The 26644-nt window shown below is 42.5% G+C and overlaps 2 protein-coding genes across 2 annotated transcripts in view; both read right to left on the bottom strand.

Moving 5' to 3' along the window:
- The window catches only part of LOC108792169 (FXYD domain-containing ion transport regulator 6-like), a 70076-nt gene extending 51388 nt beyond the window's left edge, over positions 1-18688 (bottom strand). Inside the window, exon 1 of the mRNA XM_018562877.1 lies at positions 18503-18688. The gene's annotated coding sequence lies outside the window, so the exon portion shown is untranslated. The remainder of the gene's footprint in view (positions 1-18502) is intronic.
- A 7269-nt stretch (positions 18689-25957) lies between these two features.
- Positions 25958-26644, bottom strand: part of TMPRSS13 (transmembrane protease, serine 13) — a 26329-nt gene continuing 25642 nt past the window's right edge. The window contains exon 12 of the mRNA XM_018562866.1: positions 25958-26221. Within this exon, the coding sequence (XP_018418368.1) occupies positions 26204-26221 (18 nt within the window). The 3' untranslated portion in view covers positions 25958-26203. The remainder of the gene's footprint in view (positions 26222-26644) is intronic.

The raw sequence follows: 26644 nt of genomic DNA, 5'->3' as shown, positions 1-26644 counted from the left end.
GGGGGGGGGGGGGGGGGTTGTCCTTGTATTGGGGTGCTCCATGGTAATAGACGTGGGGTGTCAAATGCCTGTGGCTTTACATATAGGGCTTCAGAAGATGATGGTCATTCTTTTCCCGAATTCTATATATGTTTAGTGTGAGTTGCTTCATTATGCTTTCTGGAGTGGAACATCTCTCGATCATGTTGAAAACGAGCCGAAAATCGTACGATTCTTGGCTGGTTTTCCAACATGCTCGAAATACAAAAGTGGTGCGACCGTACAGTACAAACGGTCGCACGCCTTCCATACACTGCGCGATTATCGTACGATCGCGGGATTTCCCGCGATTCTCGTACGAGAATCGTGCAGTGTATGGGCACCGTAAAAGGATACAGATGGACTTTTATAACAACAAAAAGCATTAAACATTCTCAAACAATTCATCCCCACACAGCTACCTCCTCATGTATCACTTCTCCCTCCCTTTCAGATTGTAAGCCCTGAGGGGCAGGGCCCTCCTTACCATCTTGTCTTGAATTGTATTGTGATTGCAATATCTTCCTTATATTGTAAAGCGCTGCGAAAACTGTTGGCGCTATAGAAATCCTATGTAATAATAATAATAACATGTTACAAACACCAATCATTAAAGGAGAACTATGGGGTTAAGGCTTTTCCCCATAGTTCTCCTTAGGGTAACGGGAGGACACAAACTAGCGTCCTCCCGTCACCCTAGGCTCAGTATACCGCGAGCTATCTGCCGTGACAGGATCGAGAGGTGAGCGAACGTCGGTATGTGTTCGCTCACCTCCCGATCTACTGAGCCGACCTGTGACAGTCTCATTGTCACAGGTCGGCTAGAACTATGAGGTGAGTGAAAAGCACTCACCTCATAGTTCTCCTTTAACTTCCATAGCCCAATATCACCGCTCCTTCACAGCAGCACTGACTACAGAGAATGGCGGGTGCACACCTGCCGACCCCGTCTTGCTCTTGCATTCCATGAGAAACATCAATCATGTTACATCTGCTCTCTATTATTTATTTTGCTACTTTTACATATGTGCTCAAAGTTCAGCTTGAATGTTCTGTGTCAAGTGTTAAGAAATATATTGATATTACATAAACTAATTATAACTACAGTATATACTCGAGTATAAGCCGTCCCGAATATAAGCCGAGGTACCTAATTTAAAAAAATAAAACTGGGAAAAAGTATTGACCCGAATATAAGCCGAGGGTGGGAAATGAGGCAGCTACTGGTAGATAGATACCAATAAAATTACATTAATATTTATTTAAAAGAAAAATAACCTAGCTCTGTAAGTGGAAAAGGGGGTACAGGGCTACATATCATGTACTACGGATCATTTAACCCATTCATATTAGCAGAGGATAATTGTAAATCTATTGTTCAGTGCACTCTATATGTAGTATATAGTACATGTACATATAGAGTGCCTGCAACAATACATTTACAATGATCCTCTGCTAACATGAATGGGTTAAATGATCCATAGTACAGGGCTACATACATTTAATACATTCATGTTAGTATAATTGTAAATGTATTGTCTGCATTAGCAGTATATACTCTATATGTAATAGAGTTACTTGGGCTGAAAATCTCGGCTTATACTCGAGTATATATACGGTATTTACAATACTGATTGTTGAAGCCTATCTTGCCTCAACCAACAAATGACTTGAAGGTTGGGTGTGTTTATTTGAAAAATGCCATGATTATTATTATTACTACAGGTATTTATATAATGCTGTAAATGTACGCAGCACTTTACATACTTTTCATTCACATCAGTCCCTCCCTTCAGGAAGTTTACAATCCAATGTCCCAATCTCACCTGCACAGCTACCAAGGCCAGTATTTTTAGACAGGAGCCAATTAACCTACCAGCAAGTCTGATTAAAACTCTACTAGAGGCTACTGACTGAAATACTGACGTTTACAAATTTCTGTTTAACTAGCTAGTTTAATGTCAGAGTGAATGTGTGAGTTTGAACGAAGAATACTTATACAGTATCTTACACTGGGCAAAGTCAGCTTAAATGAATATTTACTATATGGGTGTGTGAGCAAATAGGTTCCACCCAGTGCAGGTGTACAATATAAAAATATGTCATATTTTCCTGGACAATCGACATATTGATTTCTTGTAACAGGATACTATACTTTGATGATGCTCTTTGCTGAATGCATCCATGTCTCCATGATCTACTGCACATTAGACATTCTTTACCTTTTACATACCTTTCTGGTTCTTGGTTGAATATTTTGTCACCATGGCTGTATTTCATTAATCTCTCCAGGAAGCACTTAAGTACAAGGTTTTAGCACCCAAACAGGTTTAATTACCATGACAATGATGCAAAATGTAATAAATCAAATAAATCCTAGATTATCAGACCCCCCTGCCTGTGAATGTCAAACTGATCTGGTTCTATTTCTGTTTTTAGTATGCAGTATATGCCATGCATTAGCTAGGGTTATGCCTCACACATGTAATAAGTAGCTGACAAAGGTAATACTACACACATTGTCCCCAGCGCAGGGGCTGAATTGAATCTCTACTTGTTAATTTTGACCTGGTTACATTTGCATTTGCTGCAACCCATCTCCCTTGGCTATGGACAAGTTTAAAAAATAAGTTTACTTTATAATACAATTAAAGCCAAACCTTTTTTTGGGCTTTGATTCTTTTATGGGTCACAGGAGTACACTACTAATATACTCCTGTGACCCAAAGTCAGCATGTAGTGGGCTACTGTCCGCTATATGCTTACAGCACAAAGCCGCACTGCACCTGGGAACAGTCCCGGACTGGAATAAAAATAATAGGCCTGGGCATTTTAAACTGAGCAGCCCAATCACGTGACCCCCGGCAGGCCCAGAGCACGGAAGCGCAATCGAGGGTGGAGCCAGCCACTGGTATATACAGAGGTCTGATTGTGTTTGGCCCTGTGATGAGGTTTGGGGGAAACAGAACACACATAGAGATCGAGAGTGGTTTTTAAGACCATTGGCCGGGAGGATGTTTATTAAGGGGCACACCACAATAGGATACAGCAAGGGCAGAGACCAGGGTCATGGAGCAGCAATCCGAGCACAGCAAAGGGTAAACAGCAATAAGGCTAGAGCAAGGATAGGGATACAAATCACGCTTAGGGTGTCCAGTCACTCCGCAGTAGATGAGGGGTCTGCATGGGATAGTAAGCCAGGAGGTGGTCCGAGGACTGATCTGTGGAGGATTTTAAAGCCAGGAGGGTCTGGGGGTGCGTGGTCTGACCGAAGCTGAGCATCACCTGGCAGGCAGACTAACAGGGCAAAGCAGAGAATACCATAGAGAGCGCTGGCTCAGGTATTTAACCCCTGAGCAGAGGCACGATTCTGAGATGGGCAACCCCATGCTTAGCTTTGAGTTACCCCGGCAACAAGCTCCTTCTCTTCTTGTTCAGCTGCAGCCTAGAGTGCGCCCTTTGTCCCCGGTGGAGGAGAGCTGTGACATTACGGCACCCACTGAGCTGACAGGCTGGCCTGCTTGTGTTAAATTCCCATGCAGGGGGACTAGACTGTCTAGCACATAGGGGGTGTGGGTTGGCAGGACCTACATGCAGGAGCTGGGGCACAGGAAGCTGGTAAGCTGGTAGCCTTTCTCCCCACACGCAGGTGGTGAGGTTGTGGTTGGCTGCGTTTAGGGAGCTGAGGGATGGGGTGACCCATGATGGGCCTGGAAAGATCCCAACAATTTTGTTGGTATCTACCCCGCTGCGTGATTGACAACTGGTTTTGTTCCCAGTAAGCACTGGAGGAACAGAGAGAGGGGAGGGGGGAATATCTGTGGAGTGTGGCGACTGTGGTTTGTGATCACTCAGTTCTTGAGCTATAGAGCCAGAATGTGATAGCTTCAGTGTCACATTTTGGCCCAAACTATTGGGAAGAGTACATTTTGCAGAGCCACACTGCAGCCAGGAAGGATGCCAACAACATTGCAGGGTTCCACCCGGCTGCCTGATTGACAGCTGACTCTGCCCCAAGTGTGTGGGGACACACTTGGGGCTTCAGCTGTCATTGTGATGTGCTGGGCTTCTGTTTTGTCTCTGTGCCTTTAAGGCACAGATTGGGATTGGGCTACTTTCTGGCAAACCTGCACCCAATTCATCCTTTGCTATCAATGCTCCAAGATGGTGGCTCTCATAAATTAGAGTTAGGACCACACTACACAGAGGGGCTTTGATGAGGCAGTGTGGTTTCCACATATTTTCCAAAAGTTGTGTAACTAAAACATCTGTTTTTAACGATAATAGTTAGACAGTGTTATTTGTATTTTTTTGCAGGCTGGCTGGTGAGTGTGCTAGGAAATGTTTGTTTTTGAACTGGCTTTGCGCCCACCCCCTACCCTGTCTGTCCCTCCAATAAGCGTTGGAGAAACAGAGAGGGAAGGAGGGAATCCCTGAGGGGAGTGGTGACTGACAGTTACTGCTCTTCGCAGGGAGAAGACTGTGAGCTGGCCGATCAGTGGTCACACGATCACTCAGCTCTCAATCTATAGAGCTGGTGACAGCTACAGTCAGTGGCGACTCTAGGAACAATATGTAGGGGGGGCACATAAGATACAACAGTCAAATCTGGGGGGGGCACTAATAATTTTCATTGCATGCCGCAACCGCTGGGCACCGATGAGCTGATTTAATTGCGGATGGCATTGGCACCCCGCGGTTGTGACATGTAGTCCAACACCGCCCACAATCCTGCATACCGCAACGGCCGGGCGCCGATGCCATCCGCAATTTAATCAGCTCTCGGCGTCCGGCAGTTGTGGAATACAGCATAGGCTGACTAGCAACTTTTAGCCCAGGGGGCAAGTACAACCCAGAGGCCCATGGTGCAGCAACTTAGCCCACCCTCCAGCTCTGCCTTTTCCCTGCCTTCCCCCCGCCCCTGGCTGCCACTTTTGGCATCCATGTAACACTATTGTGAATGGTCGGGTGATGTGAGGACTGGTGCCGCCACCGGCCCTGGGAATGGTCACAACTAGGTCTTATTTTCGGGGTAGGTCTTATATTTAAGCTATTCCCAAAAATAGTACTAGGTCTTATTTTCGGGGTAGGTCTTATTTTCGGGGAAACAGGGTACTTAGGAACTCTCGCCCACTGTAGACCGCCGCTGGCTGTCCATGCTTCTGGGCTGTAAGCTGTGGGAGGATAGTGGGAGGGGCCGGACAGTGTCAAAGTCAGTGTTCTATAATTTTTCTCGCCCCTATACCTTTTCTCGACTGTGTCACTTTCAGTGGGGCAGAGTCATCCGAATCAGATGTTTTCATGACTCCCTTTCTTCATGACATGCACACCTGGAAGTGACTCCTGTTGCTACAGTGTCCCCCGCCAGCTCTTCAGCTACATTCACACTTGACAACTGTGTTTTTGTCCTCTATATGCAGAGGAAGATCTGTCAGGCTAGATGCTGTGTCTATGCTACCAGATGCTTTACATGACGCGTGTTTACATGCATGTATGTGCATTTACATGCCTATGCGTTTAGATGAATTTTGTTGTGTTTAGGAGTTCAAATTGATTACTAGATACACCTGACTTCTATTTTTTGAAAACGCAAATAAACTGGCCACAAATAAAAGCATCTAGACGCAAGGTGTGAATAGATCCAATGGAAATCATTAGAAGCGTTTACAGTATATGCATTTACAAAAGCTTTTTAAACGCATATAAACACATCTACTTGCACATAGTGTGAATGTAGCCTCAGTATTAGGAAGAGTATATTTTACTCTCCCCACACTTCTCCTCTAAGACAAAGAGCACTTATTCTTTTTGTCCCATTCCCTTGATCTAACCTAACCCATCTTTCCATTCCACAGATGCATTCTTAATTCAATCCAACAGCCATGGTCTCAAGTGTTTGTTACATCCAGCAAGTGTTACTGTCCTGTCCATGCCTGTGCGTTACAGACCCATAAACTTCTGTGGGACCATCTCCCTTTATCTCTAGCCCCAGGACACAGTCAGCAAGTCAGATTTGCTGTGCTGGATGTAAACAAACACTGGCAGCCATGGCCATCGGTTCGAGGTAAGTATGCTTCAGTGGTGAGGGAGGGTGGGTTAGGTTAGGTCAGGGGATAGTGGCGAAAAGGTTAAGAGCACTTTGCCTTAAAGTGTACTTATCCTTTAAGCTGTAGGTTTAGAGAAAGTGTCCATATACAGTTTGTGTCAACTCCACAATGACCATTTGATGACCCACTATGGCAGTGTAGATCTCTCAGGAGTGCTGCTGACCTTGCAACTCCATTAATACATCACTGCAATAGGCAGGTACAGGGGCAGTCATTGAACTGTGTACTACTTTATAACAAATGCTGTACATATAAAAAGGATGCTGTGTGAAGTTACTACATCTGAACCTGCCTGGCTAATAAGTCAAATAACCACTTTATGATTTTTTTAATATTTTTACAAAAGGCATGGATGTAACAAACCATGTGATAACGTTTAAAACCTAGCCCCAGACACTTTGTTTATCTTTTAGTTTTGGATAAAAAGAGGCAGTTAAAAGGAGTGAAAAATTTTGTCTGTTTTTTATTCCTGATCCTGTGGCGCCTGTATAATAAATGAGGGGTACGGCTACCACAGGTAAAAGATGGCACGGGAGACAATAAAAACATTGTCTAAAGTTATAATACTTCTTCACTCTACTAAACATGTTTTTTTTAGTTTTGGCTTTTGTCCCTGTTGAAGAGATTTTCAATCACTTCCTGTCCTGACAAGAAGTGGGGACAAATCTCCATGACAAAGGTTTTAACACTCTCTTGGTCTATCTAAATCAAAGGTTTGGCTGAAACCTTATACCTATAAAAAAACAACAGAAAGAGAGGTTAACGTTGGCTTGTATTTTATTGATTGATTGATTGATTGATTGATTGATTTATAGCCGGTACCCCCACACATTTTACAGCGCTAAAGCAATGTTTAACTTTATTTGTGTCTTTAGTGTTTATAACTGAACCCTAATAATGTCTTAGGTTGAAAATTTGCTTCACAATTGCAATACTGAAATAATAAATAACCAATTATTATAAACGATCTGCACTACTTTCTGACAAGTGAGTTAAGAGAAGGAAGCAGAGAGGAGACATTGCTGGCAGCAGAAGAGATTTCTACAGAAATTTCACCTCTTGGGAGAGATTCTACTAAAGCAGCACCGCCATAGATATCCTACATATTGCTATGAACAGGGAGGTGAAAATTTGGAGATTTCAATCCTGGGAGAGTGAAATTAGAAGTGGAGCAGATTCCACTGGAGGAATGTTGTCTCAGATGTCTTAGTGCGATTTATCAGAAAGGTAAAACATTTTGGTGAGTGACATTTCAGTTTTAGGTGGAAGGTGTGTGCCCATTTACTGTAAATTGACTAATGTGAAGAATTTTTCAATAAAGATTCCCTGAATACAAAAAAAGTCAATTCAATTTTGACACTAGACATTTTTCCTGTATTTATTATTTTAGTAACACTTGTTACTTCACTTTGTGAGGAAGAATGACTTTTCATGTGTCTGACTACACAATGTTAAAGGAGAACTATGGGGTTAAGTCTTTTCCCCATAGTTCTCCTTAGGGTAACGGGAGGACACAAACTAGCGTCCTCCCGTCACCCTAGGCTCAGTATACCGCGAGCTGTAGCTGCAGCTGAAGCGGATCCGACAATTGTACCGGGATCCGCCCAGCTGCGTGACTGACAGCTGGCTCTGCCTATCTGGAGGCAGAGCCAGCTGTACCCGCCCCCTCCCCCGCCTGATCCACCAGTTAGCACTGGCGATCAGAGCGGGGAGGGGGGAATCCAGCCCCTCCCCTGTCACGGCAGAGATCCATGACAGGATCGAGAAGTGAGCGAACGGCGGTATGTGTTCGCTCACCTCCCGATCTACTGAGCGGACCTGTGACAGTCTCATTGTCACAGGTCGGCTAGAACTATGAGGTGAGTGATAGTCATAGTTCTCCTTTAAATATGCGGTGAAAATGTTTATATTATTCTTGTGTAAATGATTTCGTGATTTGCTATGTGCAGTTGTCTCTAGTGGTGGTAGGGTGTGTTGATTTATTTGTATAGAAAAGTGATACATTTAGTATCCATATTCTAGAAAGCTGCAATATTGCATACATAATTAGTGATGTTCCAGTCAATCTGTCTGAAATAGATTTGAATAAAACAGTTTATGTTCAACACAGATGTGCAGATTATTTTACATTTTAAACCAAAACATTTCAAGCACCTGACACCCCCGACACCATCATTGTCATCATAGTTGTGACCATCTTGTGAAGAGGGTCATTCCAATCCTTAGGCTGAGCGTTGAAGGTAAACTATTGGGAGAGTAAAATATGCTCTTCCCAATTGTTTGGGGCGGCATGTGACACTGCAGCTGCCATATGCTGGCCCCCTTATCTCGAGAACTGAGCCCTAGCAAACCACTAATAGCTCAGCTCATGGCTTCTCCCTGCAGAGAGTGTTGACTGTCAGTCGCTGTGACTGCAGGGATTCCTCCCTCCCCTCTCCATTCCTCCAGTACTTATTGGAGGAACAGACAGGGGAGGGGGCGGGCACAGCTGGCCCTGGCTCTAGAAAGGCAGAGCCAACTGTCAAGCAGACAGTGAAGTAGATCGCATCAATATTGCCGGGATCTTTCCCAGCTCCAGTGCAGCTCTTCACTGTCAGCAAATGACAGGCAATAGCCCGCTATATGCTGATTTTGGGTCACAGCCAGGTATACATTGATAAGTGTACTCTCGTGACCTAAAAGAGAAATAAAGGCAAAAAATGTTGACTACAGTTCTCTTTTAAAGTAAGTTATTCTGCATATTATCATGTGTTGCATCCATTCATTTAACTGGGCTGCCTACACATCAAACTCACCAAAAGGGTGCATGCACTATATTTTGTAATGCAGTGCACCACAACACACCTCTTTAACATAGGGGTCTATTCACGAAGCAGCCGAAGGATCTAGCCGTAGCTTCGGCCGATCCTTCGGCTAGCTTCGGCCCCAGGACCCCTTCGGTTCTGTAGAACCAAAGGGCTGCTGTACGGCCCATTGGCCGGCCGACAGCCTGGTTTTGACAGCTGGGCGGAGCCAGCCGTGATCTTACGGCTTGCTCCGGCCACTTGCCGAGAGATCAGCATCCCTGGTTACTAGCTAATCAGGGACACTGATCTCCAGACAGCAAACTCTCCCGGGCACTCCGGGAGTCTCCCGCTCCCGGCCGCCAAGGAGAGAAACACTGCTTTTTCTTTTTTTTTCTTTATTCTGACACGGAGCCGTGTCAGAATAGAAAAAAAAATAAAAATAATTTTGGCCATAGGAATGCATTGCTAGATTCCTATTGGCTATTTCAATTTGCAATAGCAAACTAGCATTGCACCCGCTCTCTGCTGCAGTTCTCCATCAGGTCCACCACTACTGATTGACAGCAGCAGAGGGCGGGTTTTGCCCAAGGGGCCCAGTCAAGCCGAACGCATATGCCTCGGCTTGGCTGAGCCGTGCTGAAAGCCGAAGCTGGCCGATCGGCCGGCCGACAGCCTGCTTCTGACAGCTTCTGACAGCTGAGCGGAGCCAGCCGTGATCTGAAAAAAATTTGGCCATAGGAATGCATTGCTAGATTCCTATTGGCTATTTCAATTTGCAATAGCCAATAGCAAACTAGCATTGCACCCGCCCTCTGCTGCAGTTCTCCATCAGGTCCACTACTGATTGACAGGAGCAGAGGGCGGGTACTGGTCATTCCAATCCTTAGGCTGAGCGTTGAAGGTAAACTATTGGGAGAGTAAAATATGCTCTTCCCAATTGTTTGGGGCGGCATGTGACACTGCAGCTGCCATATGCTGGCCCCCTTATCTCGAGAACTGAGCCCTAGCAAACCACTAATAGCTCAGCTCATGGCTTCTCCCTGCAGAGAGTGTTGACTGTCAGTCGCTGTGACTGCAGGGATTCCTCCCTCCCCTCTCCATTCCTCCAGTACTTATTGGAGGAACAGACAGGGGAGGGGGCGGGCACAGCTGGCCCTGGCTCTAGAAAGGCAGAGCCAACTGTCAAGCAGACAGTGAAGTAGATCGCATCAATATTGCCGGGATCTTTCCCAGCTCCAGTGCAGCTCTTCACTGTCAGCAAATGACAGGCAATAGCCCGCTATATGCTGATTTTGGGTCACAGCCAGGTATACATTGATAAGTGTACTCTCGTGACCTAAAAGAGAAATAAAGGCAAAAAATGTTGACTACAGTTCTCTTTTAAAGTAAGTTATTCTGCATATTATCATGTGTTGCATCCATTCATTTAACTGGGCTGCCTACACATCAAACTCACCAAAAGGGTGCATGCACTATATTTTGTAATGCAGTGCACCACAACACCCCTCTTTAACATAGGGGTCTATTCACGAAGCAGCCGAAGGATCTAGCCGTAGCTTCGGCCGATCCTTCGGCTAGCTTCGGCCCCAGGACCCCTTCGGTTCTGTAGAACCAAAGGGCTGCTGTACGGCCCATTGGCCGGCCGACAGCCTGGTTTTGACAGCTGGGCGGAGCCAGCCGTGATCTTACGGCTTGCTCCGGCCACTTGCCGAGAGATCAGCATCCCTGGTTACTAGCTAATCAGGGACACTGATCTCCAGACAGCAAACTCTCCCGGGCACTCCGGGAGTCTCCCGCTCCCGGTAGATTCCTATTGGCTATTTCAATTTGCAATAGCCAATAGCAAACTAGCATTGCACCCGCCCTCTGCTGCAGTTCTCCATCAGGTCCACTACTGATTGACAGGAGCAGAGGGCGGGTACAATGCTAGTTTGCTATTGGCTACTGTAAATTGAAATAGCCAATAGGAATCAAACAATGCATTCCTATGGCCAACATTTTTTTTTTCTATTATGACATGGCTACGTGTCAGAATAAGAAAAAAAAAAGAAAAAGCAGTGTTTCCTTGGCGGCCGGGAGTGGGAGACTCCCGGAGCGCCCGGGGGAGGTTTTTTTTTCTTCTTTTTTTTGACGGCAGCAGGATAGAAAACAGTTGGGCGGAGCTAGCTGTCACTGACATTATTGGCAGTGACAGTATTACTCGTGTAACATTGCAGCTTTTCTCACCCCCACAGTACGTCCCTGAGTGCCGTCTGAGGCCCCCTGGGTGGCACAGTCTTGGCTTGGAGTTTTTGGCATAAGATGAATGCATAGTCTCACGGGAGTTGCACCATTATTGGCTGCCCATTGGCCAAAGAGGAGTATCGTAAGATCTGGAAAAAATGGTGGTGGGAGGTGGACCAGTGATTAGAGCCTACTGTGCAAACCACAATACATGTGTGGCTATCATTTGTTTTGGCTTATTATTAAGTTACCATCTCATTACATACACAAAAGAAAGGTAAAGCAACCCTGTGAACGAAGTGTGAAAGAAGCAAAAAAAGTGACATAGGAGCTGGTGGGTGGAACCACAGAGTGTGTCAGGGAAGCAGGTATTCCACACACCCTATAGTGTTGGATAACTTTACCCACCAGAGAGGGTAAAGCAAGGTCCACTTTCTTTTGCTCATTGAAAATCAGGACCACTGGGAAGTTTGGATTGCCAGATGTTTGGTGTGTTAGAAAGATGCTATGGGTTAGAAAGCCTGACACTGGAGAATGGTGCGATTTAACACACTGTGGCTGGGGGGGGGTCGCGCAATCCTTTATTTTATTTTTACTTGAAAAGCAGAGTAATGTCAGACTGGATTGTGGCCTTTATTATACTGTAACACATTTAGAGCAAGCTGCAGACTTTTTCCGGTTTGAGCAACATGTAACATTTGTATACATGCCAAATTCTAAGACTGTATTTATGGCTCTTTATTTAACCTCTGGGAGTGATTACTAATGGATTTCTGCTAATTGTTAGTATGTGTGTTTTGGGAGGGGGTTTCTAGTGATATGATATTACGAGCTCGTTTATCAGCTGCATACATGGTAAGCTGGATCTTATCAAGACAGACTTTTGTCTTAATATATTTGATAAGCAGAATCATTTGTTGTGCCCTGGGAAAAGCACAAATATGGCTACCAGACTTCTGTAGTGTAATGAAAAAATACAAACACTGCCATGGCTGAGTAGTAAAACTGAGAGCCACAGATGCTTATATTGGACGAGGAATCTCTGTGAATATATTTCATTCTTTAGCTGCCATAGAGGCCTGTAAATTTCAGTGGTACTGAATATGCCAGATGGCATATTCAGAACCACTTGCACTTTTATAAAATGTTTTGTTTTGGGAGATATACAGTATATATATCAGCAAATGTATTGCTTAAAAATGGTTAAGTATATGTTACATTAAATTTTGACTTCCAAGAGTTTTTGCTATTCAGCATAGCTGTACACTATTTTAGGTAGCCAATCACTTACAGAATGTGTCATAGTAATCAAAGGGTTAAAGCAAGCTCATGTTCATAACAGCATGCCTGTGTTTGTTAAAATTGCAATCTGTGTCCTCTGTGCTAAAAGCAGAACTTATTTAGACAGCTCCAACAGGAAGACCGGCATCACCTTCTGTTGCCAGTCTCATCATTGTTCTGTGTTTTGAGTGGCACATGAGTCTTATGTTCATCAATTTCTTTTTGCCTTTAAAGGAGCTCGAAGTGCCCAGTCCTGAGCTTTTCCAGGTTTAGTGCCATTGTGACAGTGCTAAGAGAGAAGGAGGGTAGGGACTGTATGTATTTTGGTGGATCTTTAGTTAGATCGCCATGTGGCCTTATGGATGTGTTGTTTCACAGCTGACTGTGAAAATGTTTGCAGCTGATTGTATCACCATTGGTTCCTCCAGAACCCCCCAACAAATTCTGTTTACAGTTAATCTAAAGCTTAAATTTGATGTGCTGTAAAGTATTTTTCCCCATCCTCAGCCCAAGCTCCAAAAATACTAGGTTGCAACCCCATAAAAAGTGGGAAATCTCCTAAAATTAACAGTCAGTATAGCTAGGCGAGGTTACATCTAATGGGCTTTAATGAGAGGGACCAATATATTGGCACAAGATTTCTGTCTACCATAGATTTTACAAGTGACGTATCCCAGAGTTGTTGGTACTTCATTTGCTCCTGGAAGATCTGGACATCCAATTATCTGGGCCTAGTTAATATGTAGTTAAAATATGATGGATTTTATTCTGCCATACAAGCAGATATATCTGATGCTTAAAAATCATATACATATACATCCTAACAAACAAGCAAATAAGCATTTTTATGTTTAGAACATCAATTCAGGTTATCAAAAAAACATTGGGCGGAATTTATCAAAACTGGAGCAGAGAAAATCTGGAAGAAGTTGCCCGTGGCAACCAATCAGCTTCTATTCTCAGTCTGTTCAGTTATGATTTGAAAATAAAAGAGAGAAGCTGATTGGTTGCCATGGGCAACTGCTCCGGATTTTGTCTTCTCCAGGTTTGATAAATCCCCACCATTATATTTCTAAATATCTATGGAAAAAAATATTGAGTAAGTGTTTTACCCATTCGAAAAATGGGTACATATGTGTTTGTAAAACAATTGCCTGATTCTCCAATTCACTAAATAATCTACCTAATAGAATACCAAAAAACTGAGGTAAAAAATACATACAGTGAGGCACTGGAGGTTGGCAGCAGCAGCCCCCTCGTGAAAGGAATTCATCTCAGAGGTCAACTGACTAATGTGCTTGGAGGAGCTGGTGGCTCAGCTTCAGGATCCCATTACGACTTTTATCGAAACCTCGAGTGTTTGGATAGTGCTTCTTGACTCGCCCCACCTTGCATCATTTTTAGATTGATTATCGAATGCCCAATTGTGGTTTTAATTAATCAGGCAGCTTGGGGTGCAACCGTCCCACTTGGCGGCCTTCTTCTTTACTGCCCCATGCCCCCCCCCCCATCCCTTTCCTTCACTATTGTGTTTCTCTCTCTCTCTTGTTCCCCCTCTTCTTTACATTTCTGACTTCTGATTTGCAAAAAGTCATCAGAGCTGAGTTCTCTCACTCTTCACGCTTGCACCCCCCCTCCTCCCCCCCAGTGCTACTGAAAGGATTTACCTTAAATGATGCTTCTTAATCCGATCATCTTCTTCTTTCCAGGAGTTTTTAGCTGTCCCTCCAGCGCTGACTCCTCTGTCCTCCTCTTCGCTCATGTCCCACAAAGTATGTGCAGGTGCACGCTGCTCCATATACTTACCTTGTTTCTCACCTTGTCTCCCAGCCAAACATCTGAAGTGCGCATGCGCCTGCCCCAAGATCCTTTGCGGCCACCCGAGAAATTTTCAGATGTTTGGACGGGAGCGTGCGACGTAGACACAGGTAAGTTTTAACCCCTTTTGAAAAGTTTTTTTTTTTTGTGTTTTTGCATATATATCTACTGCTTGCTAGCAGTAGATATATGCAAAACCAAATGAGGGTTTAATAACCCTTAACTACATATTTAGTAAATAAAATGATCCTCATTTTAGTTGCAAATTTGGCATGCCTGGATGGCTTGCTCCTGTGACCACAGACTTGTCTGCCATGGAAAGCGTACTTCATATTTCCCAGCAGCTCTGCTATAAATAGGATAATGGGGCAGGGATGTGCAAAAGAGAGAAAGAGATCAGGGAGTCACACTGCCTGTGACTGCAAGGAGAATCTGGGCCTTGAGCTGTTCAGTAACATGCAGAGGGGGAGGGTGCAAAGAAGATGATGTTGGTAAGACAGTTGCAGAATAATAGAACATTTGAACTTGAGGATTAGTGTTCCACGCAGGCTGAAGGACGCTGGAGCTTTGAAGTAGACTGGATTCATTATCTTAACCCTATATCAAACACTAGAAACACAAATGTAAGTGAACAGGATGACAGAACTGGGGACATATTGTTGCACAGACCCAAATCAAATCAAATACAAAGGAAAAAAAATTGTACAGTAAAAACAGAATTGTGTTAATATGCAAAGGTTGTAAATATAGAGCATATTAATCAAAAACATGTTCATGGATGAATAACTTGATAATAAATATTTGTCCTCACACCTTATATATTATTGTACTGCAAACATAACACTGACCTCAAGGACTCACAATGGGGCTGATTTACTGGCTGTTCACTTTGCAATGGTATTTTTACTTTACAAGATAATTTTCCCTAAGCTTAGTGAATATGGTAGAATTTACTTTGCAATGAATACCCAATCACATGAAATATATATTTTTTAAAACATTGCGTTTTTACATATGATTGGATGATGGACGTCAGTGGAGCTTCACCTCATTCACGGAGCTAAGGGAAAATTCCTTTGCTAAGTGAACAGCTTATGTGCCTTAAGTAAACCGACCCCATTGACTCTTGTCAAGAGTCAGGGAGGTTTTAAAGTATTACTGCCTGTAAAACTGATTGACAGCCTCAAACCACACATTGAGAGCAAAGCAGCCAATGTTCATCAAAAGAGAACTATAAGGTAACCTCTTTATCCCATAGTTCTCTTTAGGGTCACGGGAGGACATATACTAACATCCTCCGCTGACCCCAAGCTCAGTATATAGCGAGCCATTGCGAGCTATATACTGAAAGCGCCGCGGCCGGGATGGATCCCGACAATACTGTCGAGATCCACTTTGCTGGCTGATTGACAGCGGGCTCTGCCTATCTAGAGGCAGAGCCAGCTGTGCCCGCCCCCTCCACGTTCGTTTCTCCAGTCAGCGCTGGAGGATCGGAGAGGGGGTGATCCCTGGGGCAAGCGGTGACTGACAGTCACGGCTCTCTGCAGGGAGAGGATCGGGAAGTGAGCGAGCGATGGTATGTGTTCAATCGCTGATCAATAGAGCCGACGTGTGACAGTTTCAATGTTACATGTTGGCTCGAACTATGAGGATGAGTGTAAATCACTCCCCTCATAGTTCTCCTTTTAATGATCTTGTAGTGTCACTATTCTTGCTGATTTCTGCATTATAAAACATTAAGAAAGACTGAATCAGTAATGTTAGAACCCAGATCAGTGGCGTCACAAGGTGGGGCGGCCCGTACCCGACTGACAGTGGTTTTGGTGTCACCCCCTCTAAAAAGTCGGCCACTCTGTCATGGCCCGAGACCCCGACATTGTCAGGAGAGAGGATGGGACCCGGCGGGATGAGGTATGCATCCCCTCCTCTCACTGCCGGCGTACATCACAAAAATGGCCGCCGGTAGGGTTCAATTAGATGGCCGTACATGTGCGATGATGTCATTGCAAACGCGCGTGGTGAAGTCAAGCGCATGAGAGATGACATAGCGGCGGGGTGTTACCCGGTATCCACTCCGGGTGACACCCGGCCCCGGGATGCCCTGGTTCAGATAGAGGACTTTAACATATGATCATATGGGCAGAGTGTCTATGGTATATAGAAAATAAATTCCAAAACACAGAAATGCAGTTTCATTCTGGAACCAATTTTCAATAGTTTTATATCAATTAGGTGTATGCTTCCCTGTATTACATTCTGTGGCAAAGTGCCAACCTTGACTGCACTCTGTTATGACTATCTCCGTCATTGGAAGCCTTGCTCATCTTTGTACTAAATACTTTATTAGAATGACCTCACACATGTCCTGTCTAATAATAGGTTCAAGGTGAGAAATATATATACTGTACAGAGCTGTATCTGGCAACAGCCAAAAGTAGATATGATATTTGGAGAATCATAAATGGTTCTCTCTTCCACACATAAAATGTTGTGTATGGTTGTCAGTATTTGCACATCATCCTGACATGGATTACAGGAGATGTGGAAGCATGTGGGGGCGTTAGAAAGGAATTTGGCAGCTCAAGTGTAGAAATGATACAAAGACAAAGATGACTGCTAAAGAAATGGGCAAGCAAGTTGTGTTATAGAAAGTGAGTAGTACCAGGCCATATTACATAGTTACATAGTTAGTCCAGTAAAAAATGGCACAAGACCCAAAGACAAAAATAAATCCATTAAAAACCTTCATCCTCTGTACACTAAACCCGTAGCTTATCTAGAAGAAGGCAGAAACCTTAATAAAGCCTTGTCAGATTTGCACCAACTGGGAAAAAAGTATTTCCTGATCTCAAAAAGGCAATCAGATAATCCCTGGGTGATCAATCTACGGTGTGCTTTATTAGAAATATCAATAGCCAGTTACTGTATATTTTTGTGCATTTCTAAACACATCCAGCACTTTTTGAATCAATCTTTGGACTATAACTAGCTCCTGTGGAAGTCTATTCCATATTCTCACAGCTCTTACTGTAAAGAAGACTTTTTATATGCAGGGTTCACTCTATAGACGATTCATGTATTTATGCAACGTGATCATATCCACGCTAACTGCCTCTTCTCAAGGAAAAATACATTAATTTCACTTAATACCTGAGGTCATCCATGCATCTTATTAGTTCACTAGCAATCTCCAGTTCTGCAACATTTTTTTGTGAACAAAAATTAACTGCATATTAAAGACGAGGTTGTACAATTATGTTCTAATCAACTGAAAATATTTTAAAGAATGAAACAGGTAGACTTAAAGAAGACTATGGATACCTAACCAGCAATGATACAAGCATTACATGTCACTATACAACCCACACCCAGAAGTAACCTTCATCAGAACTCTAATGCATCTTCTACTTCAATGAGAAATAAAAGACAGAACAAATTAAATGGAGCACAGTTGATAATAAAAAGCTGTAAACACTTTCATGGAAAAAAGTCCAGATACAAAAACTTGGGTCTCTTCCAGTAAACATCTGGTATATATGGTTAAGTTTATGTGTGCACTGCCTGGTACATTACATTATACATTACAATGGTATGAGAACCCTTTGCATGTTTCTCTGCCCAGTTTTCTCAGCTTTACCCTGTCTTTCTTTTTTCTTTACTATTTCACATAGACTTTATAGAGAATAAGTATTTGACTACTTAGAAATAGTAGACAGGCATATCTTCCTGAACACCATGTGGTTGTTGACCTGCAGGTCCAGCCACAAAAACAGAAGTCTATGAGTGCAGCTTTCTGACTTGTGATCATATAAATAGACTCCTGTAAAATCCCCATTCACACTCAGCTTTCTCCTTCATGTGTCCCCCCTCCTCTTCTTAGGTTATTTCACACATGATGGGTGATTTGCTGAAGGAATAATTTTTACCCTTGCCTGTGTTCACTTCACCTACTTATATGGATTCAAGGTTGGATTGCCCCCTGTCTACTATCTAGCAGGCTTGACCACTAATAAAAAAAGATTTGATACCAAAGGCTGCAATTTACAGAATAATTTTTCTTCCAGAAAAGTAGCAACAAATAATTCAAGGGGAATTTCTAAATTTAGAAACTTTTCAACCTAATTTGGTCTTTGATGTGCATGCAGGCTGAGCTAAACATGACTTCTTTAAAAAATGTTTCTTTCTTACATTGCATAAATGACCTACCCCCTGGCATCAAAGAATGCCAACAAGTCAGAATTGCTTTTGCCGTTTTTGCTTGCATCTTACCTTTAAGGAAAGCACCTTCTTGTCCAGTTAGAATTCTTCGGTATATTCTTCTATAGCCAGTGTATTGCTCCCTTCGGTATCCCTAATCCAGAGACCTTTCAGTTCTGTCGAGGCATAAAACTTTTCCACTTTGCTTTTCTGGAGACACACTTCTGTGCCCTGCCCTCCTGGTCGGGAATTATGACACACAGCTGCAACTTACTAGTAAGGCAGCTGCAGCTTTTCTTACACAGTGTAATCTTTGCCTAGGGAACTGTGATGTGTGTCAGCAAAGGACTATGGGACATATTTTCAGCCCACTTAAAAAAGATATGCGCTGCAAATCATTCATGTTTGTTTTTATTTCTTAAGAACTGCAAATTATGCCAACGAGTTGAAGCAGATCTATTATTAAAGCAACCCTTTACTTTGCTTATGTGCACAGGAACTGCTGCCAAAAATGATCTATCCACATTATGAACAAGTCATCGATGCATAACTTGTGAATAACATCACTGATTTAGTCTGTTCCAGAGACAGTTACAGGCATCACTAATTTGCCTTTTCACAACACAGAGATGGTGAAGCCAGGCTGTCAATCACAGCCAGCACAAATAGACCCCTGTCCTGACTCTGACAGTCATCTATCTATCACTGTTCTCTATTTTTTAAATTAGATTACCTCCGCAATTCCCTATCATTCCTAAAAGAAAAGTGTTAATCTAAGCTGCTCTGCTCTGCTTATCAATGTTGATAATGAATATACGCTGTAAGTGTGTAGCCCGGTGCTTCTAGTGTTCCTAAACTAAATAAAATGTTAACTATGTGTAAAAAGTATTTAAATCATCAAACAAGGGTCGCAAATGATACATTAAAATGATAACAATCATAATCTGCCAGATCCATATATACAAGTACAAATAACATGGTACATGTCTTAAAAAAACAGTTATCTCTGAAAAAGTCCATCATTACCCCAAACAGTGTACTTAGAAATAATGTGCCCAGTGCAAGATGTTCTTCAACAGTTTTCAATCACTCCTTCGTGTTTTTCACCAATTTAGCGAATTATTCACCACAGTGCACACCCTAAGGGATAAGCACTCACCAGATGATATTGACCTGCTCAAAATTCAAATTTTTAGCTGGATCTGCTCATGTTGCTCCTCCAATGCCATTTGGGTCTGGGAGCCTCAGCCAACTGAGTTATTATTATTAACAACAACTCAGTCGGCAGATGCTCCCAGACTCGAATGGCATTTGGGAGTTCCCAAATGCTATTCAGAGTTCTGACTCCCGAATGCCATTCGGGACTGGGAGTCAAAGTGTTGTGTGTTATATTAATAATAACAACAACTCGGCTTCCAGAACCGCATGTCATTTGGGAGCTCATGAGTAGCATTCGTGTTTGACGTGGGCCTACATCACTGGATGACATGATTGACCATGGATTACATCATGGGACAATTTTTTTTTATAATAAAGGAATTGTCAAAAACTGTGTTTGTGTTTTTTTTGTTCATTTCAATTGTTTTTTAAAAAGTGTGGTGTGTTTATTTACGTTTGATTTAACCCTTTGGTGAATGAGTAGAGGTAACAACTACCCCTTACTCATTCACAAGGGGAGGCATCATCTTGTTGTCCCCTTTATGAAAGGGGGCACCCAGATGCAGATAAGCCCCCCTGCCGATAAGCCCCTTCTCCCCACTTGGCCAGGGTTGTGGGGAAGAGGCCCTTGTCCTCATTGCCATGGGGACCAGGTGCTTTTTCAGGGGGTCCCCCCCTTCTGGAAAGGCACCCTCCCCATGTCGATGGCATGTGGCCTGGTATGGTGCAGGGAGGGGGGGGGGCTGCCCACTCCCCCCCCCCATTTTTTTGCCCTGCCAGGCCACTGCTCAGATTAAGGGTCTGGTAAAAATTTTAGGGGGACCCCACCTTTTTTTTTGGCTTTGGAGTCCCCCTTAAAATTCCTATCAGACCTAAATCTTTAGACGTGATATACCCTGATAAGTAGTCAGCACGTCTGGGCACTTGCTTTAGAATGTTCGTAGACATCTTTTGCCACACTTTTTCCTCTTCATGTTTCCTCCCTCCATGATGTATTAATTGCTTAAAGGAGAACTATGAGGTGAGTGCTTTTCACTCACCTCATAGTTCTAGCCGACCTGTGACAATGAGACTGTCACAGGTCGGCTCAGTAGATCGGGAAGTGAGCGAACACATACCGGCGTTCGCTCACTTCTCGATCCTGTCACGGCTCTCTGCCGTGACAGGGGAGGGACTGGATTGGATTCTCCCTTCCCTGCTCCGTTCCTCCAGCGCTGACTGGCGGAATGGACGGGGGAGGGGGCGGGTACAGCTGGCTCTGCCTCTGGATAGGCAGAGCCAGCTGTCACTCACGCAGCTGGACAGATACAGACATAATTGTCGGGATCTGCTTCAGCTGCGGCGTCTCAGTATACTGCGAGCTGTAGCTCGCGGTATACTGAGCTTAGGGTAACGGGAGGACGCTAGTTTGTGTCCTCGCGTTACCCTACGGAGAACTATGGGGAAAAGCCCTAACCCCATAGTTCTCCTTTAATCCAAGAACAGTGCAGGAGATCTGTCATACTCATGTAACAATAAATGATTCCTTCTATATTGCTTTACAGTATACAATGCATCCTGTGGGTACCCGGAGGCACGATGCTCACAGAGCCCTTAGTTACAGTCTGCTCTTCCTTCTATAAAATGACTGTTGTACAAACGGTGGCCACATGCAGAGCAGCATTGTGAAGCAAGTGGGATATTTTCCATGGACAGAGCTACTGCAGCAACAAACGCACACATAAGTGAAGTGTCTGATGACACCACTATGCAGATCCCAGATCCCCAGCAAGACTTCCACTTGACACATCAAGAGAAGGGATACAAACAGTCCTTATTCCCCACAGGAGGCAGATAGAGTAGGCTGGAGGCTTACATACTGTATGTGACATATTTAGTCATATGGATGTTTTAAAGTTAACACTGCAGTGTTAAGAGAAATGCTGCAATCAAAAATGCCTTTACTTTATTGCATCCAAAACCTTTTGCATACATTTTAGCACAGATGTATTTAAACAAATTTCAGCGCACCAAAACATGCTTTAAAACAGAAAACTGTGACTCCAGTCTTGGTGCTGTGAACCTCCCGAGTCTGTAGTGCCCTAAAGACTTTGCAGATCCACTGAATAAAAGGTTTTTACTTTGATGATGGTAATGATTACTTTGGTGGCAGGATGGATGGCACAGCACACAGACACTCTGCATCTATACAAGACACATGAGGAAAGAAAGAAAATACAGCTTTGAGGTTGTAAAGTGTGCACTTTGCCTGGAATCATCACCTATCAAGTCTACTGGGCACAGGGCAAGCAAAAAGAGTGGACTAAATGTGTGCCACTTGTGTCTGGCACACCCAAAGTTGACAGTTGCCCCCTTCAGCTGTAGATCCTCAAATCATCATCTCTGAATTGGTGCTGTCTCTGGCCTTCTTTGTGGAGGGTGGCTACTTTTGTTCCCCATGGTCCCTGTGTGTGTTGTAAAAGTAGACACTGCTCCAAGATTGCTCCCATGATGGACTACAATCTCACATTATATTTACTGATTTGTATTGAGATTGTAGTCTATAACGGGAGCAAGCATGGAGCGGTGGCTACTTTACAACATACACAGGGACCATGGGGAACAAAAGTTACCACTCTCCAGAAGGAAGGACAGTGTCAGCACCAATTCAGAGATGATTTGAGTATCTATAGTTGAGTGATACACAAATCAGATACAGTTTTGTTAATAGATAAGTTTTTAGGCCTGAAAATTACTTCGCCGGTCCGGGGCCCGTAGGAGGGGCAACGGAGCCCGGGAAACACGGCAGCGGTGTCCGGTGGGGGGGGGGCCCTTCTTCGGGACACAGAAGCGATCTGGCGACAGGTAAGTCGCCAGAATCGCTTCTGTTGTAAAGCCGACAGTCGGCTCTACAAGTTTAAACAGAGTCCCGGCGGCAAAAGTCGCCGGGAGTCTGTTTAAACAGCCCCGATGCTGGCGACGTACACTGTACGTCGTCGGTCACGAAGGGGTTAACATTTTGCTTCTTTTTTTTCTGTTTTTTTGTTATTAACACAAGTTATTTACACAAATCAACAAATAATTACTAAAGGCTTGCAACTTTTTTGGCAACCAAATTTTATTTTCAACTTTTCACAATATTTTAACAGAACATCTTTAATAATTCATATACAAAACTTGCAATATTATGTTTTATTCTTTTGCTATATAATTCACATGAGTGAAACATTTATAAAATAAATATACATTTTCCTTTATTATTATATACCGGTTTAAATACCTGAAAATAAATAATGTTGGCATACCTGCTGTGACTTTTTTAACAATCATATTAGAGAATAGTAGATGGCTTTGTTCATCTGGAACGCCATCATGGCTAAATGGCTAGCACTTATCCTTTATAGTGTCCTGGATTCCTTCTATAGACACTATCTGCATAGAGTTTACACGTTCCTTACATGTTAGCATTAATGTTAGCATTAATTTTCTCCTGGTGGTCAAATGCATACTAGTATTTAACTGACTTCCAAAAAAATGGTCCTTGTGTATCTATGTCTGTATCACTGTAGGTGGGACATCAGATTATGCCTCTCTTTGGCCATGGGTGATGTGAATTTATGTCTGTAAAGCACTGCAAAATATTTTAATGCTACGTAAATAATTAGATAAAAAGATATTAAATAATTCTGTACATTGATGCCAGATGACTGCTGAAACAAAATGTGTTACAAAACACATAAGAGTATATTGTTTTCCATACCACATATAACCTGAACTGGGTATATATTGTCTTACAGCATTTCCACTTTTGGTTATTCACAATTGAGGTATTCTTTTTTTTTTTTTTGACCAAGGCATCTCAACACATGTGTATTTACACATGCATTGTTTACTGTATTCATGTGCATTGGGGGGCCATATGAAATGAATAGAATGGCCCTAAAAATGCATCTAACACAAATACATATAGGGCTGCAGCTAACAATTATTTTTATAATCGATTAGTTGCACGATTATTTTTTCGATTAATCGATTAGTTGCAGTTACCAAAATCTTTCTCACCAACTAATCGATAATGAGAATAGTTGCCAACTATTCTCATAATCAATTATTATCGATTTGATCGATTAGTTGTTGCAGCCCTAAATACATACTGTAGCAGTGAATCCAGTCTAAAGGTCCCCACAGACACCAGAATAAGAGTTCATCAATCCTATTGCTTTCAGATGGATCAGTCAACAATTCTATGTCTATAAGTCAATCATTGTCCACCAGATGACCACTCTGGCAGGAAAACCTGTTCCAGTCGCCGTTTCATCCCCCAAATAATCTGGCACCTATAATGAATGCCTGAGGCTCTCTCCTCCTGCCCACTCTTCTCTGCATAGGCAGAAATACACATGCTTGGCTGGAATAAAAGTTTCTGTTAAAGTCGCAGCTGAAGCATATACTGGAGGGTGGTCTAATTGTGCCTGCACCTCTGACCACTTTTATATCTATACTTGCACTAACGCAGAGTTATGCCATGTTCCTTGCCAGGAAGCATATCATGTATTAAAAATCTGTGGTTGCCTTCATATACATCTATATATTCATATACATATATGCAGTAATTATAAAAATAGAAACAATTTATCACATTGATATTTACATTAAAGTGATCACAATCTCACACACATATAATGAGTTCTCTTTAATCTAGTGTTTTCTATATTTTGTGATTTGGTTAACATTCCTAGCAACGTATCATATCAGTGCTGTTGAGGTTTTTGACATCAAATTCCTCAGCAGTGCCCTTTGCATACCAAAATCTATCTGGCCGTTTGATTTTTAAACAATATGGCATTCATTGCATCTCTACAGTTGAACATTTATGAAAAGCTAACAGCAAAACCTTAAAAAAATATAGCGATGTTACCTTCCTTCCTTCTTACCATGTAAATACAGTTTTCTTTATAGTTTATTTCTGAAAACATGCAATTGTGTGGGTGTGCAAATTTCAAGGTAGAATTGATGGTTCACTGTCAGGCATCAAAATGGTTATATTTTTTTCTTGTTGCCTGGCATGAGTTTTACAAATTAATAATCACCACAATACATATGGCCAAATGTGGCTTTCACCTCAGTGGTTGAATGATGATTGGGTTAATTATTGGCACATCATGCAAATCAGAGGATGATCAAACACTGATGCTAATTTTCCATATTACCTAAAATAATAATCCCTATTATCAGAAAATGGACATGACAAGAAATATCAATACAAAATCCAATACTAGAAAATTATACTTGTCTCTGCACCCCACCCACTGGATGCTTTGTTTGTGTTGCTTGTCTTCCCTGTGGATAATGACTTTCAACTAAAGTAAGTGGACTGGACATATCAGACACTAGCTGTACAAAAAAGGATATTCAGTTTTGTCAAAGTGTTTATTTAGTTGAGACACTTAATATTTAATCTACCCACTGTTTTTGTGATAGTCGGCCAGCAATGCTCTGTAAAAGACTCATTATATGACCAAAAGTATGTAAATACCCCTCCAAATATTTGTATTGGCTTGACTTGGAACACAAATTGATAGACATATCTTTGCATTCAACACCAACAATTTTTTGGCTGAATAGGCACAAATTCCCAGAGACACACTCCAAAAGGCTTCCCAGAGAATGGAGAAAGGGAGGGATGTCAATTCTATATTAATACCCAAGGTCTTGGAACAGGATGTCCACAAACTTTTGCCCATATGCTGTATGTATCTACAGTTTAAAAAAATTAAATAAATGCTGTGTAATTCTATCTATGTATGTTTGGAACTGTATGCCAAGCAATCATGCTTATTCAATAAACAAATAAGCAGCAAATCTCTAGGTGCAAAGTGCAATGACCCATAACAACCAACAAGAATCCTCTTTACTGAATGCTGCCCAGCACTAAAGAGAGATTGGTTGCTATAGCTTTTGCACTTGGCAGTTAGAACCTTGCGTCTTACACTTTTATTAAATAAGCCCAAATATCTTTACTAAGGTAAAATTTTTCCCAGACTTGATATTTATGATATAATTTACACCTCTCTAAATGTGGTCATACAGGTGTGTGTGTGTGTGTGTGTAAATGTATCATCCAAGAGTGCAGCATTTTAAAAGAGTTTTACTCTACACAGACATGACAATACACTGCAGCACTTTTCAGTGAGCTTAGCATCCATGAAGGTTTTGTTACAGATGCAAACATATTTCTTGTTAAGTCCCAGTGCTGGAATTATATCTGTTTTTAGTACATTTACAGTCTTTCCCCTTCAAGTGTCTCCAGCTTCTTCTTTTTGCAGCTTTTTATATAATTTTAGCTTAAGGCAAGCATTGATGTAGCACGTGTTCAACATTAGATGTCCAAGGCCCTTAAGAAGGTCTTAATATAATCAGGTATCTTTTACTGCTAGGATTATTAGCCAAGAATCACAAGGCAGGTTCCTCTGAATGGCATATCACTGACACTTTCAGCACCGTAATGCTGCAATGTGTGCAATGTCACTAATACTCCATAGTGTATTCAGAACTCCCCATCATCCTCCTTCAGTAGTGTGCTTGTTCTGTAGAGTCACGGTGAAGATGCATTCTGTTAATCTTCCATAAAGTAGGTCACCGATTCCTCTCCAGCTGTGAAAGAAATATCAGAGAAAGATTGCCTGGTAAGCATCACCAATGAGAAATAACTGTCTCCATTATTCCTACTGTCATCTAGAGAGAATTGTATTTGTGTTCAGTCGACAGGATAAAACCAATGATATTAGAAATTAGAAACTAAAAGGTCTGATTAATGTACATTTAAATAGTTTCAATAATATGAAGATATTAACACAGTATACCTTAAAAAAATATTTTGTAAAGCTCAAACTTTATTTTTTATTTTTATATAGGGTAGAGCAGCCTTTGCCAACCAGAATACCTTCTGTCTTCCTCAGGGGTGCCATAACACATTGTGGTAGTGGGACTGTGATATTAAGGGATGTATGAAGACTGAGGAGAATTGAGCTGATGTAATGAGGGAAGGGGGGGGGGGGGGGGGCTTGTTTTTGAGTG

Source organism: Nanorana parkeri, unplaced genomic scaffold, assembly GCF_000935625.1.
Source record: "Nanorana parkeri isolate BGI_ZX_2015 unplaced genomic scaffold, ASM93562v1 scaffold608, whole genome shotgun sequence".
In the NCBI taxonomy this organism is placed as follows: Eukaryota; Metazoa; Chordata; class Amphibia; order Anura; family Dicroglossidae; genus Nanorana; species Nanorana parkeri.
This window is presented reverse-complemented; position numbering and strand designations above follow the sequence as displayed.